We start from the raw sequence: 18,372 nt of genomic DNA on the forward strand, positions 1-18,372 counted from the left end.
CAGTTTCATACTTGAGCTCTGAGCAGTCATATTGCTCCCTTACATACAGTGCAACTCCCCCACTTTTCTGTCCTGCCTGTCCTTCCTGAACAGTTTATACCCACCCATGACAGTACTCCAGTCATGCGAGTTATCCCACCAAGTCTCTATTATTCCAATCACATCATAATTCCCTGACTTTGCCAGGATCTCCAGTTCTCCCTCCTTGTATCCCAGGCTTTGTGCATTTGTATATAGGCACTTGAGATAACCTGCTGATCACCCCTCATTCTCAGTATGAGGCAGAAGCCCTCCCCTCTCACACGCTCCTGCTCGTGCTTCCTCCCGGTATCCCACTTCCCCACCTACCTCAGGGCTTTGGTCTCCTTCCCCCGGTGAACCTAGTTTAAAGCCCTCCTCACTAGGTTAGCCAGCCTGCTCGCGAAGATGCTCTTCCCTCTCTTCATTAGGTGGAGCCCATCTCTGCTTAGCACTCCTCCTTCTTGGAACACCATCCCATGGTCAAAGGATCCAAAGCCTTCTCTCCGACACCACCTGCATAGCCATCTCCTCTCTCTTGCCAGCACCTTGACACCTGCCCTGGAGCCAGATCTGGAGACCCACATCCTTCGAGCTGCCCTGCATGCCGTCTTCACCCTGGGCACAGAGAAGGACACCACCCAAGTCCAGGTAGATCATGCTAAAGTCATGGATTAAAGAGCCAGCTATCATCCTGCCATGAATCCTTGCTAATTTCGTGCAGTGGGATGTGAATGAGAGAGGCCAGGATATGTGTTTGGGGGTCTCACCAGTGCTTCCCAGAGACCCCTCTTCCCATCCTGTGGAGGTGTAGCCCCAGTTTCCCTAACTCTGACCCATGGCTCTCCCGTGCTTTGCAGGATCTGCATAGGGTCTTACCAGACCTCCTGGATGCCATGCTGGGGAACCTGCTGGCAGAGTCCCCAGACACCGACTGGCTCCACTACATTTTGGAGGTGAGCCTGATGAGAGGGGTGGGGGCAATTTTACCTTAACTCTCAGATCCATTTTCCAGTCTGTCCTCCTAGCTGAGCCCCCAGTGGGCGGGCCGTCCTTGGTCACGGCAGTCAGTGCAATGCAGTGTCAGGCCCTTCTTCCTGGAAGGAGAGGAAAGAGCTGGGACTTCAAGCCAGAGCTCTGCCTGGTTCTGTTGAGCACTAACCACAGGGCCCCTAGCTGGCTTGGGGAGTGAGAGTCTGAACCACGCCTGGGAGATCCAGAAGATGGTCCTCAGAGAAGAATCACCCCTTCGCTGAGAATCCCCTAGATGGTCCCCTAGAGAAACAGGAGGACCCCAGAGAATCAGCCCTTCTCTGTGATGGGCCCTGAGATTCCTGGAGGGATTGTGCTCACACTCAGTCCCTTCACCCAATCAAAGACATGAGAGCCAGGGAGGGGTGAGGGGTCTGTCTCCTTCCTGGTGAGCTGTTCAGGAATCAGGAGTTCAGGGAGGATGGGATCAGCCCCTACACTGAACATTGTTCCAGTCTAGAGAGACAATGACAAGTTGTGACCTGTAGGATACAAGCATCGTCCTGGGGGCAACATTCCCCTTCTAAAGCTCTGCGATCAATGACTCAGATATTCCACCCTGCGCACAATGTCTCAGCCCCCTGGGGATGGGGGGAGGGTCCCATTTGCACAAGACATGCACCTGCCCATTGATCCTGAGCTGCCTCCTTTTCCTACAGCAGACTAACTACTGGATCGTGTCCAGGGTGTCGCAAGAGAGAGGCAGGGCCATTAGGAGCAGCACGGCCCTGCTCAGATTCACCATCACCCTCCCTGAGTTTGACGTAAGTGGCCTCTGACCCTGGCTTCCTGACTCCAGGTGTGGGTGGGCCGGCTCCAGCTGGCTGTAGGATCTGCTGCTGCAGGGGCTGAGGATTGGGAGTGTTCCTCTTGGGATGGCAGAGTCAGAGCAGAGAATGAGCTTGGCTTGTGTCAAGTTCTTCTTGTCCTGGTTAAGTGGTGACTCTGGGCTTTCAAGGGGACCATGCTCCAGGTTCATGCCTTCCTGTCATCCTGGAGTAGCTGGGGAAGCAAGTCCTCATGGAGGGCCCTGCCCACATCCCTGTGCTCCAGGCTCCCTTGGGGGCAGAGGACATTAAGGGTCTAACTCTAGCTCCTATCCTCTAGCATCTCCTGCAGAGGGGCTGAGGGGGAAGGAGAGTCCTGACCCAGCGGGGCCTGGGAGCTGACAGGAAAATGCTGATGGAGTCCCCTCTCCCTCTCCCTTCCATTAGAACTCAGCAGAATTCCCCAGGATGGGTCACCGTGGGGCACAGCTGGCTCTGTCCATCGGTCACCCAGCCAAGGACATCAGCCGGCAGGCCAGGGAGCGTGTTTACCGGCTCTACCAGCTGCTGCTGCACCAGAGGGGTAAGGAACCCAGCGGGGAAATGGCACCCGCTAGAAGAGTGAGCCTGGGACCCCAGCCAATTTCTCTCAGACTGACCCCGGCTGGAGGATGAGTCTCTCTCTCTCTCTCTTTCTCTGTTCTACACCGGCCCCTGCAATCCTGTTGCCTCTGCCCACTGTGCAGCCACCAAAGGGATTGGAAGGACACACGCACCGCAACCAGAATGACAAACGAGTGTGTGTCTCTTTCCCAGGGCTGACCATCCATGAGGCCGAAGACCTGTGGTGCTGGGAGTGGCACCAGGACAGCAGGCTCCTGGGATACAGGAACACAGCCCGGGTGGGGGAGGTAAGGACACTCTGCCAGGGCATGAGACAGCTCAGGGAGTGGGGGGGTGGCTGGGCCCCTGCAGTGGCTACCTCCTGGGGCCACTAGACGGAGATGCTGTTCTAGCCCCAGGATTTGGAGGCTGGCTCTGGGCAATCTGCTAATGCCTCATGCCCTGTTGGTTTTAGGTCTTTGGAAAGTTCTTCGCGGAGGGGCAGAGAAGATTCTTCCTCCGGACGGCAGTGCTGGCCATCAACAACCCCCTGCTGCGTGTCAGCCAGGCTGGGCTGGTCCTGGCCTTCTCCCTCCTGGGGGAAGTCCAGCAGCTGATGGGAGACAAGGTAAACAGCAAGATTAGACTCAGGAGATTGGGGTGGGGCCCAGGCCTCATTCCCATCCTATCGCCATTCACTGGCCTGGCAGCAAGGAGCCTGGTGGGGAATGAGAGGGAGAGCAGGTGCTACTGGGAAGGGAGATGAATTCACCTCCATGAGCAGGAGGGAGAGAGCTTGTCCCCGGAGCAGCTCCAACCCAGCTCTTTAGCCAGGCTAATTAATGACAAGCATTACCTCATCGTGGATTTATGTTCTTAGGACATGGTGCTATCGCTCTTGGGAAGGGCAGAAGAGTCCCCTAAGTGCCCTCTACGAGCCAGGGCCCCAAGAAGGTAGAAAGAAAGGAGAAGGTGTCTTCTGACCAGGGCCGGCTCCAGGCACCAGCGAAGGAAGCAGGTGCTTGGGGCGGCCAATAGAAAGGAGCAGCACTCCGTCTGTCATTGGGGCAGCACGTCCAGGTCTTTGGCAGCAATTCGGCGGCGGGTCCTGCAGTCCCTCTCTTCCTCTTTGGTGGCAGCTCAACCAGGCTTGGTTGGTTTTTTTTACTTCGCCGCTTGGGGCAGCAAAAAAGCTGGAGCCAGCCCTGCTTCTGACACAAACCCTCATGGGGCAGGCAACGTGGAGGTGGCAGGGATGGCCGTGGACCTTGCAGACCCTCCACCAACACCCCCTGTCGGGTGCTGCAGGGAGGTGAAGGACGAAATGGTCGGCCCAGAGATGAAGCTGACTGGAGTAGGGACAGACACAAGGGGGGAGCCGTCCATGGTGGGCTCTCCGCCCCGACGGAAAAGGTTTTGGTGTATGCAGTGACAGTAGCAAAGAGGCTACAGAAGAAGCTAAAGGCTTCAGAAGAGGCTCTGCCGGCAACGGCTCATGGGAACGAGGGGCTGCAGGAAGAGCGCTGAGGATGCCTCTGCATTCTGGTGAGCGAGCTGGCAGGGGAGCTGGAGACGCGGTGCGTGCAGGCCGTACAAGCGCACAGCCGGTGACAGCGACGAGATGACGAGGATGAAGCTTGGAGAAGAATAGAACTTATCCTCTGTGTGGGCCAGTTTCTAAGGAGGAAGGTATATAACAGGGGGGCTTGGCCTGTGGGCTATAAAGCCTGGAGCTAGGCCAAATGGATTACAGAGAGAGCTCCGCATGAGGGGAAAACCAGGGAAAACCTCAGCAAAGGTACAGGAGCAGGCCTAGCTGTTCGGTACAGGGCCTTGGGGAGAACCGAGAATCCAGGGTAGGACTGGTTCTCCCATGGTCTCTAAGGAAGGGGTTGTACAAGGCCATAGAAAGGGCTACCAAGGCCAGCAAGGGCAGGCCAAACCAAAGTCAGGCTGAGGAAGAGCCCCCAAAGGGACGGAAGACCTTGTTTCTGTTAAAGACATTTTTGGACTTTTCGTTTGGGATGAGTGCGACCCAGGAAGGAGTGGACTAAAAGACAGTCACCTGGCTGAAGGGCTGAGTTCCCAACCAAAAAACTGCCAGACAGCCCAAGCAACTATTGGCAGGGGTGCTAGCCCAGCAAGAAAGCTGTGAGGGGGAGGGATAGTTCAGTGGTTTGAACATTGGCCTGCTAAACCCAGGGTTGTGAGTTCAATCCTTGAGGGGGCCATTTAGGGATCTGGGCCAAAAATTGGGGATTGGTCCTGCTTTGAGCAGGGGGTTGGACTAGATGATCTCCTGAGGTCCCTTCCAATCCTGATATTCTATGACACCAGGCCTTACCAGGAAGGGGCACCTATTGGTGAGTGAACTCTGTTACAAGCCTGCTTCCATTATGGAAACAGCCTGGTATTGGAGAGTGGTGGGGATGGCCTATGGGAGAGGATGGCAGGAGGGGCAGCAGGGTCCAGTGATGAGAGCAGGGAACGGGTTGTACTGCATCCCTGCCACTGAGTGGTAACGTGATCCTGGCCAGGTCACTCTCTCACTTGATGCCTCACTTTCTCTATCTTTGAAATGGGAATCGTCCTGACCTACATTAAGGAAGTGTTTGATCCTCTGCTCTTGCTTCCCAGATCCCTGCCCTCCTTGCCCCACACAGGCCTCTGCCCTGTTCCTCAAACTTCCATGCCCATGTTAGTGCCTGTTTCGCCACCCCCCCACCACCCCTGAAAAGTCTCATGTACAGTATCCTGCCAGCAAACTGAAGCTGCCCCTAGATCCAGAACAGGAATCGCAATTCCTGTGCACTGCCCTGAATGGAGTGTAGACCATGGGCATGGGAAAAACCAACACTCACATCCAGGTAGATTATCAACCTACTCCTCTGTCCCAGGAGCAGGAAGGCCTCTGGTTCTTGCTCTCTTCCATAGCTGGAGCTGCTGAGTTGGGGGTGCTGTGGGCCGAGATGGGAACAGGCCATAGGATTATCAAGTGTCAGGGGGAGACTCCCCTTCTGTGGGAGATGATGGTACCCCTCTGTGGGGAATCCCTTCCTTGCAGATGCTGTGCTTTGGTTCCTGGACTCTGCCAGGAAGCCCAGCTCCCATCCCTAGCAGCTTGGCCGTTCCCTACCCTGCTGTGCACGAGGCCCGCTGCTGTCATCCTGGCCGGTGTAGCTCCAGGTTCCATAAACCTGACCCATGGTCTCTCTCCGCTGACAGGCTCTGAAGAAGGCCTGCCCAGAGACATGGATGCCATGCTGAGGAGCTTGCTGACATCACCTGTCTGAAGGCAGAAACAGCCCCCCTGACTACTCCTGCCATTGGCCCCTCCAGAGAGCGGCCAAAGTGGGTCAGACCAGTGCTCCATCTGCTGCAAGAGCCTCTCTTCTTACAGTGTCTCGTGCCAGAGACCCACGAGGGGACAAAGAGAAGAGGGCAGTTTTGACTGAGTTGCCCCCTCCCCCACCATCCGGCAGCTGGAGGTTTCAGGAGCCGCAGAGCATGGGCTCGCGCCCCTGACCGTCTTTGCTAACAGCCGTTGAGGGACTGATCCTCCGTGAACTCATCTCCATCTTTTGGGAACCTGCTATAGTGGTGTTCTGTTCATTTCTCCTCTATTCTCTATCCTTCTCCTAATGCTTCCTAACATGCTTCCCTTAGCTATTTCCACTGCTGCTGCCCATTGAGTGGATATTTTCAGAGAAATATCCACCAGGACTCCAAAATTTCTTTCTTGAGTGGGAACAGCTAATTTAAACCCCATCCTTTGGAAGGCAGAGTTGGGGTTATTTTTTCCGATCTGTGTTACTTTCCACTTATCAACACTGAATTTCATCTGCCATTTTCTCGCCCAGTCCCCCAGTTTCGGCAGACCCCTTTGTAAGTCTTCGCACTCAGCTTTGGACTTGACCGTCTGGAGAAAGTTTGGATCGTCTGTCAGTTTTTCCACCTCACTCTTCACCCCCTTTTCCAGCTCATCTGCGGATCTGCACAGGTCCCTCTCCAGATCCTTGAGAGACCCCGCTAGGTACCTGCCTCCAGTGTGAAAACAAACCCTTAACTCCTACCCTCCCTTCCTGATCTCTTAGCCACTCACTGATCCAGGAGAGGCCCTTCCCTCTTCTCCCAGGATTGCTTAGTTTGCTTCAGAGTCTTTGCAGAGGGACCTTGTCAAAGGATTTCTGCATGTCGCCGTCCATGCCATCCACCGGATCACTCTTGTCCACCTGCTTGTGTGCACCCTCCGAGAATTCTAATAGCTTGGCGAGGCATGATTTCCCTTTCTACAAGCTGTCTGGATGCTTCCCCAGCAGATCCTCTTTATGTATCGCTCTGATAAGTCTGTTCTTTACTAGAGTGTCCACCAATTAGCCTGGTAGTGACGTTAGGCTTGCCAGGCTTGCCTCCTGAGCCTTTTTTTCAAAATCACCATTCCATTAGCTACCCCCTCAGGCCTCTCTACAGAGGCTGACTTAAGGCACCGGTTACAATCCCCTACTAGTCGCGCTGCAGTTTCATATTTGGCTTCCCTCAGAACGCTTCAGTGAATACCATCTGCTCCTGGTGACTTCTTACTGCTTCATTTATCTATTGGGTGCCAAACCTCCTCTCTTGACACCTCAGTGTGGGGCAGTTCCTCAGATTTATCACCTGAAAGGGCCTGGGCCTCTCCCCCACACCCTCTGCAGTGAAGACCAATGGAAAGAAGTCATTGAGCTTCTCCGCAAGGCCATTGTCTTCCCTGAGTGCTCCTTCAGCACCTCCATCATCCAGCGGCCCCACTGACTTCAGGGGAAGCTTCCTGCTTCTGATGTATGTGAAAGAAATTTTGCTATTCCTTCTGGTGTCTCCAGCTAGATACTCTTCAAATACTTTCTTGGCCTGCCTTATGCTCCCTTTACGCTTGACTTGCCAGAGTTCATAGAATATCAGGACTGGAAGGAGGTCATCTAGTTCAACCCCCTGCTCAAAGCAGGACCAATCCCCAATTTTTGCCACAAATCCCTAAATGGCCCCCTCAAGGATTGAACTCGCAACCCTGGGTTTAGCAGGCCAATGCTCAAACCACTGAGCTCTCCCTCCCCCATGCTCCTTTCTATTTTCCTCACTAGGATTTGACTTCCAGTTTTCCAGACTTGCCTCTAACCACCTCTTTGACTCTGCAGTTTCACCGGGGGGCAATTTCTTGGCTCCTCTTACTGTTTTGTTGTTGTTGTTTTAAATTTGGGGTAAACATTTAGTTAGAGGCTCTCTCTATTGTGGTCTTTTTCAATAGTCTCCCTGCAGCTTGACTGAGTCGCGCCCCCGCCCCCTCCGTCTGGCAGCTGGAGGTTTTGGGACCCACAGAGCGTGGACTCCCACCCCGATCGTCTCCACTAACAGCTGTTGAGGGGCCGATCCTCCACAAACTCATCTCCTTCTTTTGAGAACCCGCTTATCGTGTTGATATAGTGGCGTTCTGTTCGTTTCTCCTTTATTCTCTATCCTTCTCCTAATGCTTCCTAACATGCTTCTCTCAGCTTTTTCCACAGCCGCTGCCCATCGAGAGGATGTTTTCAGGCCACCAGGACTCCAAAATCTCTTTCTTCATGGGAACAGCTAATTTAGACCCCATCCTTAATTGAGAGGTGTGCTGGGACTCGCGGGTTAAGCCCTGTGGGAAGGGAGAAAGGGGTTTCAGTCTCAGCATGCCTGCCATGGGGCTGAACCCTGAGTCCCAGCGGGGCTGATGCTCCGAGTCCTGGCATGCCCAACTGTCCACTGAAAAGGCTCTGGTGGTCCTGGTTTGGACCGCAGGTTGCCCATCGACTTCCCCTGGCTTAGGCTCTTGGTAGCTAGGTGTATCTGCCATGCAAGTTTCTTTGGGCAGCTTTTTCCACACTGGGTTAGTTCAGGGGCCTTAGCAAGCCCTTGGGAGATAGCTGGGTACATGCAGGCTCCACAGCACAACAATGGATTTGTCACTCCCTGGCATTCTCCCACTAGAGCTCCTAAGCCTGGGGCTAAGTATAAGATGTCCTCCCTCCTTAGGATCCGGACTGAGTCATTAAACTCAAAACTGTTCACCTCTGTCTCCCCTGGCCACCCCAGAGGGGACTCCAGGTGCTTTTTTCCAAAGAGAGTTGGGTGCCGGAGTGCAAACAGCTCTTCTTCGTCATTTGATAGGGAAAGGGGGCCTGTACCTTTAAGACTGGTCAATTTCTCTCCAGACATTCCCAGGCAGGTTCACAGAAGCTCTGAGCTGTCTGGAGTGTGCTGCTTGCGGGTGAGTGCCAAGCTTTGCCATTGAATTTCGCCTGCTAGATCCTGCTAATTTAGGGGGTAACTGGTGCTGGTTATTGCATCTCCCACCCTGGGGATTGTCTGGACTGTTGCTGCTGTTTTTTTAAGGAGATTTGTTGTAAACTGTCCCTCCCCACACTTAAGGGGGTGGAAGGAGTCATCAGTGTAGAATGGCAGCAGCTGGGAGGCCTTGCTGGGAAGGTGCTGAGACCCTGCCATGTTATAGCTTGGGGGCTGGGGGTGAATGGAATTGGCTCTGCTTGGACCCCAGATCAGGAAGGTTAGGGTTGCACATTTTGTTAGTGGGCAGCAGCAAGTCACTAGGTATTTGTAAGCCTGGCATCAGTGCTGGTTTAAATCCCATCCCCAGAGTCAGCAGCATTCAGGGGCTGAGACTTTGCAGGTGTTAGGGGCTGCTGTGAAGATGCCCTGTGAGTTTGTCTGGGGTGTGATGTGAGACAGCAGCTGGTGGAATCTGGCCGGCATGCAGATTGCGGCTGTGCCACGCTGTGTGGGTGCTGCTGTGGGCACCTCGGTTGCCATTTGGGTTTGGGGTCCATCATGGACACATACATTCTCCATGGTCTGGTCTGTGATGGGCCAGAGCTGTGTAGTGCTCGCTTGTTTCAGAAGAGAGGGTATTTGTGTTGCATGCCTGAAAAGAGACGCAGCTAGCTCCCTCTTCGCCATGGCTGGAGATGCCTTGAGCCGCTGGCACATTTAGAACTGACCCTGGAGCCCTGTCCAGATCATGCCCCAGAGGACAGTGGCTGTGATTCTAAATCGCCAAGTGGGGCCAGAGCCACCCCTGGTGCCAGCTGTGGTGTAATTCACACTTCCCTGGCAGAGGAAACGTGGCAGTGATGCTGCCCTTCATCGGAGCTCCCAACAGGACCAAGGCTGGGGGTCTGTGGGAGCCCCACTGGTGCAGTGGCTGAGAGGAGGGACCCAGTGTGCCCCGGCCGTGCCCAGTTCCACCACACCCTCCCTGTGTGACGGACCTGTGCCAGGGCCTGCATTAGCAAAGGGGACAGCATGGGCCCTAGGCTTCAGTGGGTTGAACGGCTCCTTTGGGTCAAGCTAACCTGTCATTTTGCAGCTGCATCCTGCCTGTGGCTGATGTTCAGTGTTTGCTGTGTCAGCTAAGGGCACCATGCTGGTAGCAGTGCAGAGCCCTTCCTGCCCTCAGTATGCTCAGGGGGTTACACCAGCAGTGAGCTTGGCCCAGCGTTGCTGTTCCATGCTGAATGCCTTTCCTTACAGATTTGGTTTGATTTGATTATAAACTAGAATGATATCCAATCAACATGGCACACGTTAAATGGATTAAAACTGGCTAACTAATATATATGAAAACGTCTTTGTGAATGGGGAATCACGCCCCACTTAGAGCAGGTGTGTTTTTAGTGCAGGGTCCCACCAGTTCCTGGCCCTATGCTATTTAACATTTTTATGAATGACTTGGAAGAAAACATAAAATCATCACTGATAAAACTTGCAGATGGCAGAAAGATTGGGGTAGTGGTAAATGATGAAGAAGACAGGTCACTGCTACAGAGTGATCAGGATCAGAGCCCTGCAGTGGGACCGGGGTCCCGCGGCCCACAAAGGACCCATGGCCATAACAGTGGCAGTGGGTAAAATGTACTTTGCTGTGGGCAGGACTGGGGTGGGGCAAAAAAACCAGATTGCGGGAATTTGTGGGGAAATCCTGAATCTCTCATTGGTTTGTCATAAATCGAACTTCAGCAATGTCAAGCAAGTTTTCTTTTTTTTAAATGAAGGTTTTAATACTTAAATTTATGCCAGGGATTGAAAGAGGTTAGATGTCCATTATAACAAGAGTTAAAGTATTTTTACATGGTTTAACCAAGTTTTGTTTTATTCTTTTAGTAGTAAAATTGTGTCTGAATTTCATTTCTTTACATAATATATTAACTGACTGTTTTTGGTTGTTTTTTTAGTAGCGTGGGGGACTCTGTCTCTCAGGGTTTGTGGAATCAAAGGTTTCTGTGGGTGGGAGCACAATAAAAATGCAAGAAACAATGAGGGCGCGGGTGGGAGTGGGTGTTTTGGGGCAGGATGGGAGCGGGATTAAAAAAATAGTCCCACACAGGTAGTGTGACCAGATGTCCCGATTTTATAGGGAAAGTCCCAATTTTTGGGTATTTTGCTGATATAGGCTCCTATTACCCCCCACCCCCTGTCCCGATGTTTCACATTTGCTGTCTGGTCACCCTAAACGCAGGGCTGTGCTCTGAATTGCTTGATAAACTGGGTGCAAGCAAACAACATGCATTTTAATACAGCTAAATGTAAATGTATACCTCGAGGACCAAAGAATGCAGGCCACACTTACAGGATAGGGGAGTTGACTCTAAAAAGGAGTTGGGGGTCATGCTGGAGAATCAGCTGCACATGAGCTCCCAGTGCAATGATGTGGCCAAAAGAGCAAACAGGATCCTTGGATGCATAAACAGGGGAATCTCGAGTGGGAGGAGAAACGTTGTTTTAGGGCTGTCAAGCAATTAATCGCACTGTTAAACCATAATAGAATACCATTTATTTAAATATTTTTGGAAGTTTTCTACATTTTCAAATATACTGATTTCAGTTACAACACAGAATACAAAATGTACTTCAGATTTATTTTTGATTACAAATATTTGCACAGTAAAAAAACAAAAGAAATAGTATTTTTCAATTCACCTAATACAAGTACTGTAGTGCAATCTCTTTGTCATGAAAGTTGAACTTACAAATGTAAAATTATGTACAAAAAAAAACTGCATTCAAAAATAAAACAATGTAAAACTTTAGAGCCTACAAGTCCACTCAGTCCTATTTCTTGTTTAGCCAGTCACTCAGACAAACAAATTTGTTTACATTTGTGGGAGATAATGCTGCCCGCTTCTTATTTACAGTGTCACCTGAAAGTGAGAAAAGGTGTTTGCATGGCACTGTTGTAGCCGGCGTTGCAAGATATTTACATTCCAGATGTGCTAAAGATTCATATGTCGCTTCATGCTTCAACCACCATTCCAGAGGACATGTATCCAATGCTGATGATGGGTTCTGCTCATTCAAAACAGTGCAGACTAATGCATGTTCATTTTCATCATCTGAGTCAGATGCCACCAGCAGAAGGCTGATTTTCTTTTTAGTGGTTCAGGTTGTGTAGTTTCCGCATCGGAGTGTTGCTCTTTTAAGACATCTGCAGGCGTGCTCCATATCTCGTCCCTCTCAGATTTTGGAAGGCACTTCAGATTCTTAAACCTTGGGTCAGGTGCTGTTGCTATCTTTAGAAATATCACATTGGTACCTTCTTTGCATTTTGTCAAATCTGCAGTGAAAGTGTTCTTAAAAGGAACAACATGTGCTGGGTCAGCGTCTGAGACTGCTATAACATGAAATATATGGCAGAATGGTAAAACAGAGCCGGAGACATACAATTCTCCCCCCCCAAGGAGTTCAGTCACAAATTTAATGAATGCATTATTTTTTTAATGAGCATTGTCAGCATGGAAACGTCTTCTGGAATGGTGGCTGAAGCATGAAGGTGCACATGAGTGTTTAGCAGATCTGGCAAGTAAATATCTTGTGACGCTGGCTACAACAGTGCCATGCAAATGCCTGTTCTCACTTTCAGGTGACATTGTAAATAAAAAATAGGCAGAATTATCTCCTGTAATTGTAAACACACTTGTTTGTCTTAGCGATTGGCTGAACAAGAAGTAGGATTGAGTGGACTTGTAGGCTCTGAAGTTTTACATTGTTTTGTTTTTGAGTGCAGTTATGTAACAAAACAAAATTTACATTTGTAAGTTGCACTTTCACGACAAAGAGATTGCACTACAGTACTTGTATGAGGTGAATTGAAAAATGCTATTTCTTTTGTTTATCATTTTTACAGTGCAAATATTTGTAATAAAAATAATAATATAAAGTGAGCACTGGACACTTTGTATTCTGTGTTGTAACTGAAGTCAATATCTTTTAAAATGTAGAAAAACATCCCAAAATATTTAATAAACTTCAATTGGGATTCTATTGTTTAATAGTGTGATTAAAACTGCGATTAATCACGATTTATTTTTTTGAATCAATCGCGTGAGTTAATTGCGATTAATCAACAGCCCTAGTTGTTTTATCTCTGTGTTTGGCACAGGTGTGACCACTGCTGGGATCCTGGGTCCAGTCTGGCATGCACAATTCCAGAAGGATGGGGATACATTGGAGAGGGCTCAGAGAAGAGCCCTGGGAATGATGAAAGAGTTAGAAAACCTGCCTTAGAGTGATTGAGCTCCAGGAGTCAATCTATTGAGCTTAACAAAGAGAAGGCTACAGGGTGACTTGATCCCAGTCTGTGGGGATGTGCAACTCGGCCGAAGCCTCTGTGAGCATCTATATGGGGAACAAAGATTTCATACTGGGCTCCTCAGTCTAGCAGAGAAAGGTCTAACACAGTCCCAGGGCTGGATGTTAAAGTTAGAGAAATTCTGACTGGAAATAAGGCAGACATTTTTAACAGTGACAGTAATTAACCACTGGAACAACTCACCAAGGGTCGTGGTGGATTCTCCATCACTGGCAATTTTGAAATCAAGACGGGATGTTTTTCTGAGTGATCTGCTGTAGGAATTATTTGGGGGCAGTTCTCTGGTCTGTGTTACATAGGAGGTCAGACCAGATGATCACGGTGGAATCTATGAACGAGTTGCTGTGTGAGATGCGGCATGTGGGACTTTAGACTGAAAGCACAGAGGCTTCGGCCAAGTTGCACGTCCCCTCTCTAGCCATCGGCCAGCTAGTTCAGGGGATTGCCATGTGTGGCCTCTTCCCAACTCCCCCACCTGCCTCCCTTCGGCCTGGGGGATCCCCTAAGGGGTGGGACAGGAGCCTGATCTCCTGTGGCTCGTTCATGCCTGGGCCTTGCTGCTGAGACTGCTAGGGAGAGGCTAACCAGTGCCAGCTGGGACAGTAGCTTTGGGTGTGTCCCCACAGCCTCCGGGAGGTATGATTCTCAGCTCTGGTCTATGTAGACATTGTAGCCCTGCCGAGGCTAGTGCCTAAAATTGCAGCGTGGCTGCGGTGGCACGTGTGGTGACTCAGGCTAGCCACCCAAATACGGTCCCACCAGGCCCCCGGAGTACATGTGCAGGCAGCTAGCCTGAGCAGCTGCCTGGCTGCTGCGGCCACACTGCTATTTCTAGGTGCTGGTGGTGTTTGTCCACCTGTGCCGGGGATCACACCTCCCGGCCGCTGTGTAGACAGACACACCCGTTGGGATGTAGCCCCATCAGGAAACTAACTGATGCTAACAAACCATTCAGCATTGACCGATGGACACCCTAGGGATAATTTGGGGTGCCATTGATGGACAGGTTTGACCTAGAGATCAGCCAATCCACTCTGCCAGCCAAGCCCCTCATTTGGTTTCTTCAAACTCGACAGTGCTGTAATGGCGTTTTGCACTATCTAGTTCTATTGCTCTTGTTGGCATATTCGATTCCCTGCAGTGTTTGAACTGTGAGTGGGGATTTGGGGACCTGATACGTTCTCTGTATATACACTGAAGGAGAGCAGATGGTTTTGCATCTAGCCCAGCTTTGGGCATGGTGTCCTGCTGTGACTGCAGCAGTTTTTGTGAATCTAGCATAGTTGGCATAATTCAGTCATTCTGGAAAGTTCTTTCTTCCCTTACAGAAGAACCAAGGACCCTCTCTGCAGCTAGAAATCCCTTTTCTGTTGGAACATCAGATGGATTCTTCACTCAATCGATCAATTAATGTAGCCAGATTTTGTTTCTAATCATGGCAAACTTCAAAAGCTTATTTTAGCCTGTAGTATCCTTGCACATGGAGGAACTTTTGAGTCAAGAGGGTATGGTTCAAAGGCCCCAATCCTACAACTGCAAGGGGGCTCCATGGGGACACAGGATCTGTGCAAATGTTGCTGCAGGATTATAGGAAATATTGGATTATTCCAGTATTATAGGAAATCATGTCAGCCATGGGAATTAGGAACACAGAGAAAATGTATTCCATGAGGCTGCAAAGTTGTCAAACCGAAAACATCTGAAAAACTGCCTAGCAGTCTGAGCACAGGACTAGGAATCAGACACTAGAAAATGCTGATTTGCTATGTGATTTTGGACATGTCTCTGACTGTTTCTTCAGAGTCACTGGCCACATCTACGCTAGTGAGCTTACAGGCGCACAGCCGTGCGGCTGTAAGATTGCTCATTTAGCCACTCTATGCCAAAGGGAGAGAGAGTGCTCTGGTTGACATAAAACTACCTCAATGAGCAGCTAGCTATGTCAGCAGGAGACGCTCTCCTACCAATACAGTGCTGTGCACACTACCATTTATGCTGGCAAAACCCACGTCCCTCGTGGGGTGTTTCTTTCACGTCCTTGAGCGACACGAGTTTTACTGACACAAATGGTAATGTAAACATGGCCTAAGAATACCTGAGTTGCCCCCCACCCTAACAGAGATGTTATAACAAATAATTTAGGCATAAAACAGAGAGGAAAGGGGAAATGGTTTCAATCTGGAACTGAAATTTACAGCAAAACTGTTCGTCACCAGAGCAGGAAGCTTTAAAAATAAGGCCTTCAAATGAGGCACTGTAAAGCTACTGAGATTGTGAGTGTTCCAGTGAAACAAAACTTAAGGGGGGAGCGATAGCTCAGTGTTTTGAGCATTGGCCTGCTAAACCCAGAGTTGTGAGTTCAATCCTTGAGGGGGCCATTTAGGGATCTGGGGCAAAAATTGGGGATTGGTCCTGCTTTGAGCAGGGGGTTGGACTGGATGGCCATCTGAGGTCCCTTCCAACCCTGATATTCTGTGATTCTATGAAACCACCCTAAGTCAGTTGTGGTTAGATATACATATTCCAACCAAAGCAAGGAATTACCTACTGCTGGGGAACTGCCGAATTACCATGCAAACTCTGTAAATAAACACTTCTGAATAAATCTGAAAGGAAACTCATTAACCCGCACTGTGAGAGTGGAATGTACGGGTCACTGTGGAAGTTAATGCAAAGTGAAGGTTAATTTCAGTGCCCAGGGGATTGAATTATCCAAATGGAATCTCCTGGGACAGGAACAGAGAGAGACACACTTGTCCCCTCCCCACACTTAACCGCTCCTCACCCCACGGTGGCTTTCCTGCCTCTGGAATTGGAAGCAGAGGGACTCCAGAGGGGCTGCCTTGGTCAAAGGCTCTGGGCAGCTAAATCGGGAAATGATTGCAAACTCCTAGTGCTGAAAGTGTTCATGCCATTTTTCTTCTCTTTCTCTGCATTGCCTTGTGGGGCCTGTGCTAAGGCATAACATTCCTGGTTCAGAACTGCAGGGCAGATGTCATGCTAGAGAGATCAAGCAGGGAAGTGGAAAGTGCTCTGGTTAGATTTCGCTAGTTAGTCTGGGTGGTTTTCAGTGCTGAAGTTCACGTTGACAAGAGCTGGGCAGGCTGTCCTAGTTAATGCCATGACTAGGCTTCTCCCTTCTGGCTGTTCTCCATGTGTTAGGAAACCTCTTTGTTGCTGATGGAAAATACCCAGCACAGGGCTGCTAGAACTGAACAGTATGGAGCTGGTTTGCTGCATCGATGCCTCTGACTGGATTCCTGTTAATTATTACTAAGCAGGTGCCGCGATGGTTCCATAGATTTCAAAATTAATGGTGTTTGGGGCAAGGGGGTGCAAAGGGGAGGTGTCTCCAGTTCCCACTGCAAGGGGCCTGGAAGAGGCTTAGCGCCATGTACGACTGGACCCAACACAATACGGTTTCAGGTTTCTTCCCCGACATTTTGTGCTGTCTGGTTGCATGGGCCCGATCCTGCCAGGTGCTGACAGACAGAGTTTAGGAAAGGGCTGATGATTTGGGATCCCTTGGTTCCTGGGAACGGAACTGGAGATACTTGAGCCTGATCTCATGATTCCCACTGAGCTGAGGGTGCTTAGGACCTAGATGACGTGATTTTCGTTTCCTTGGCGTCTCCACAGCAACTATTTCCTGACTTGTTATTTATTGGGTTGGTCGGGCTGGGCCCCCTTCTGACATGATCCCCCCTTCGAAAGCTGCTAGGCAGGCTGCTTTAAGAGCCAGTGCCCTTTTGTGACTGTCCTGTTCTTCCTTTCTTTTTCCTCTTAAAAAAAGTTTTGCAGTAAAAAACGGAGTGAGGAGGCTCTGTCTGAGACCGAGGAGTTTCTAGGGCACTGGCAGCGGCATGTGAGGCAAACATCGTCTTCTCTTTGGGTGTAAATTGCTCTGACTGGGAGGAGCCGCTGACTCACCCAAGCGGGAGACCAAATAATGCAGATTTGACAGAGCCAGGGCAAAGAAGGGACATTCTGGACCCCACCGTGCTGCAAAGCTGTCTGGGGCATGTGGCTGTCTGGCTAAGCGCTCTCGGGATGGCAGCTTTGCCCTCAGTTGGTGGAATTCCAGAGCCCAGAAGAGTTTCATGCAGACCTTATGCCAGCTCAGCCCTCCCCAACCTAACTGCGCAGCTCAGGGCTTACGTTCCCTATAGGCTGAGCCACATCACATTGTCCATTGATAATTTTGCTAGCAAACTGGACAAGTGTGCGTGGAAGACAATATGCTGAGACCTCCAAGCTTGTTGTCGGGGCTGGGGCAGGAGGGATACAGCTGTTCCTAGATGCACTATTGAATGCTGGTTAGTTGCAGTGTGATGCTTGGTGTGAACCCGTGGGGTTTCTTGAGAATGGTAATGAAACATGTCAATGCTGCTGATGGCAAAATTGGAGCCATCAACACCCCTGGGCTAAGACAAGAGTGAAATCAGCCAGTGCACACAGCAGTCTGGCAGCCCTCAGCTTTAGCTGCTGCCCTTTGTTCCGGAAGTGCTAAGGTGAAGTGTGACTAATATCTGAAGGGTGCCTTACTCAGAGCGCTGGAGACTGAAACTCTTACCTCACTATATTACGGTAGCAATGCAGACTCCTCCCCACTGATGTACCCAATCCTGTCTGGCTGAGGAGAAAGTACTTCAGTGTCTACGGCCTTATTGAAGTCAGTGGCAACCTTCCCATGAACTTCAATGGGGCCAGGATCTCAGCCCCAGTCTCTGGCCTCCCTGCCGAGATGCCAGGGAGGGTGTGGACTCTGCCTTGTCCTGGGATACCTGACCCTAAGAAAGGGACTTGACCCCTCCAGCTCATTCACACAACCCATCAGACAGCTGGAATGGCCGGAGGAGCAGGGTCAGTGAGGCTGCCTGACACTTCCCATTCTAACCTCCTGTTTTCAGTTTTCAGTTGCTGATAACTCAGACAAGCGTTAACCTGCTGAGCTAAAACGCATGCTGTCTGGGGACTGCCTCGAGCTGAATGCTTTCGGACAGTGTGGTCACTCCAACGGGTTTGGCCAGCCTTGAGACGGTGTGCTGGCTGGATACAAACCTTTAGTCTGACTTTAAAGACTTTAATCTTTAAAAAGGATCCTGGGAACTACAGGCCAGTCAGCCTCACCTCAGTCCCTGGAAAAATCATGGAGCAGGTCCTCAAGGAATCAATCCTGAAGCACTTAGAGGAGAGGAAAGTGATCAGGAACAGTCAGCATGGATTCACCAAGGGTAGGTCATGCCTGACTAATCTAATCGCCTTCTATGATGAGATGACTGGTTC

At 50.5% G+C, this 18,372-nt stretch overlaps 2 protein-coding genes across 3 annotated transcripts in view; both read left to right on the forward strand.

Moving 5' to 3' along the window:
- Positions 1–489: 489 nt before the first annotated feature.
- LOC119563855 lies at positions 490–3,404 on the forward strand. Its single transcript, XM_037879900.2, has 7 exons — positions 490–669; positions 879–974; positions 1,710–1,814; positions 2,265–2,400; positions 2,634–2,728; positions 2,896–3,048; positions 3,301–3,404. The coding sequence occupies exons 2-7, from the start codon at positions 915–917 to the stop codon at positions 3,376–3,378; spliced, it is 627 nt and encodes a 208-aa protein (XP_037735828.1). The 5' UTR covers positions 490–669; positions 879–914; the 3' UTR covers positions 3,379–3,404.
- A 584-nt stretch (positions 3,405–3,988) lies between these two features.
- RGS3 (regulator of G protein signaling 3) overlaps positions 3,989–18,372 on the forward strand; it is a 249,884-nt gene continuing 235,500 nt past the window's right edge. The window contains exons 1-2 of one of the 2 annotated variants that reach the window (XM_043530151.1): positions 3,989–4,109; positions 17,997–18,320. In XM_043530151.1, coding sequence (XP_043386086.1) covers positions 18,236–18,320 — 85 coding nt within the window. In that variant the 5' untranslated portion in view covers positions 3,989–4,109; positions 17,997–18,235. Of the gene's footprint in view, positions 4,110–7,484; positions 8,692–17,996; positions 18,321–18,372 lie in introns of those variants that run through there. The other variant, XM_043530154.1, reaches the window with a different exon arrangement.

This window comes from Chelonia mydas, chromosome 16 (genome assembly GCF_015237465.2).
Source record: "Chelonia mydas isolate rCheMyd1 chromosome 16, rCheMyd1.pri.v2, whole genome shotgun sequence".
NCBI classification, from domain to species: Eukaryota; Metazoa; Chordata; order Testudines; family Cheloniidae; genus Chelonia; species Chelonia mydas.

Excerpts from the sequence above, each read along its gene's own strand:
- LOC119563855 (XM_037879900.2), top strand. The coding sequence starts at position 915 with ATGCTGGGGAACCTGCTGGCAGAGTCCCCAGACACCGACTGGCTCCAC. Across the intron at positions 975-1,709 it reads GGCTCCACTACATTTTGGAG|CAGACTAACTACTGGATCGT; the intron begins GTGAGCCTGATG and ends CTTTTCCTACAG. Across the intron at positions 3,049-3,300 it reads AGCAGCTGATGGGAGACAAG|GACATGGTGCTATCGCTCTT; the intron begins GTAAACAGCAAG and ends TTATGTTCTTAG.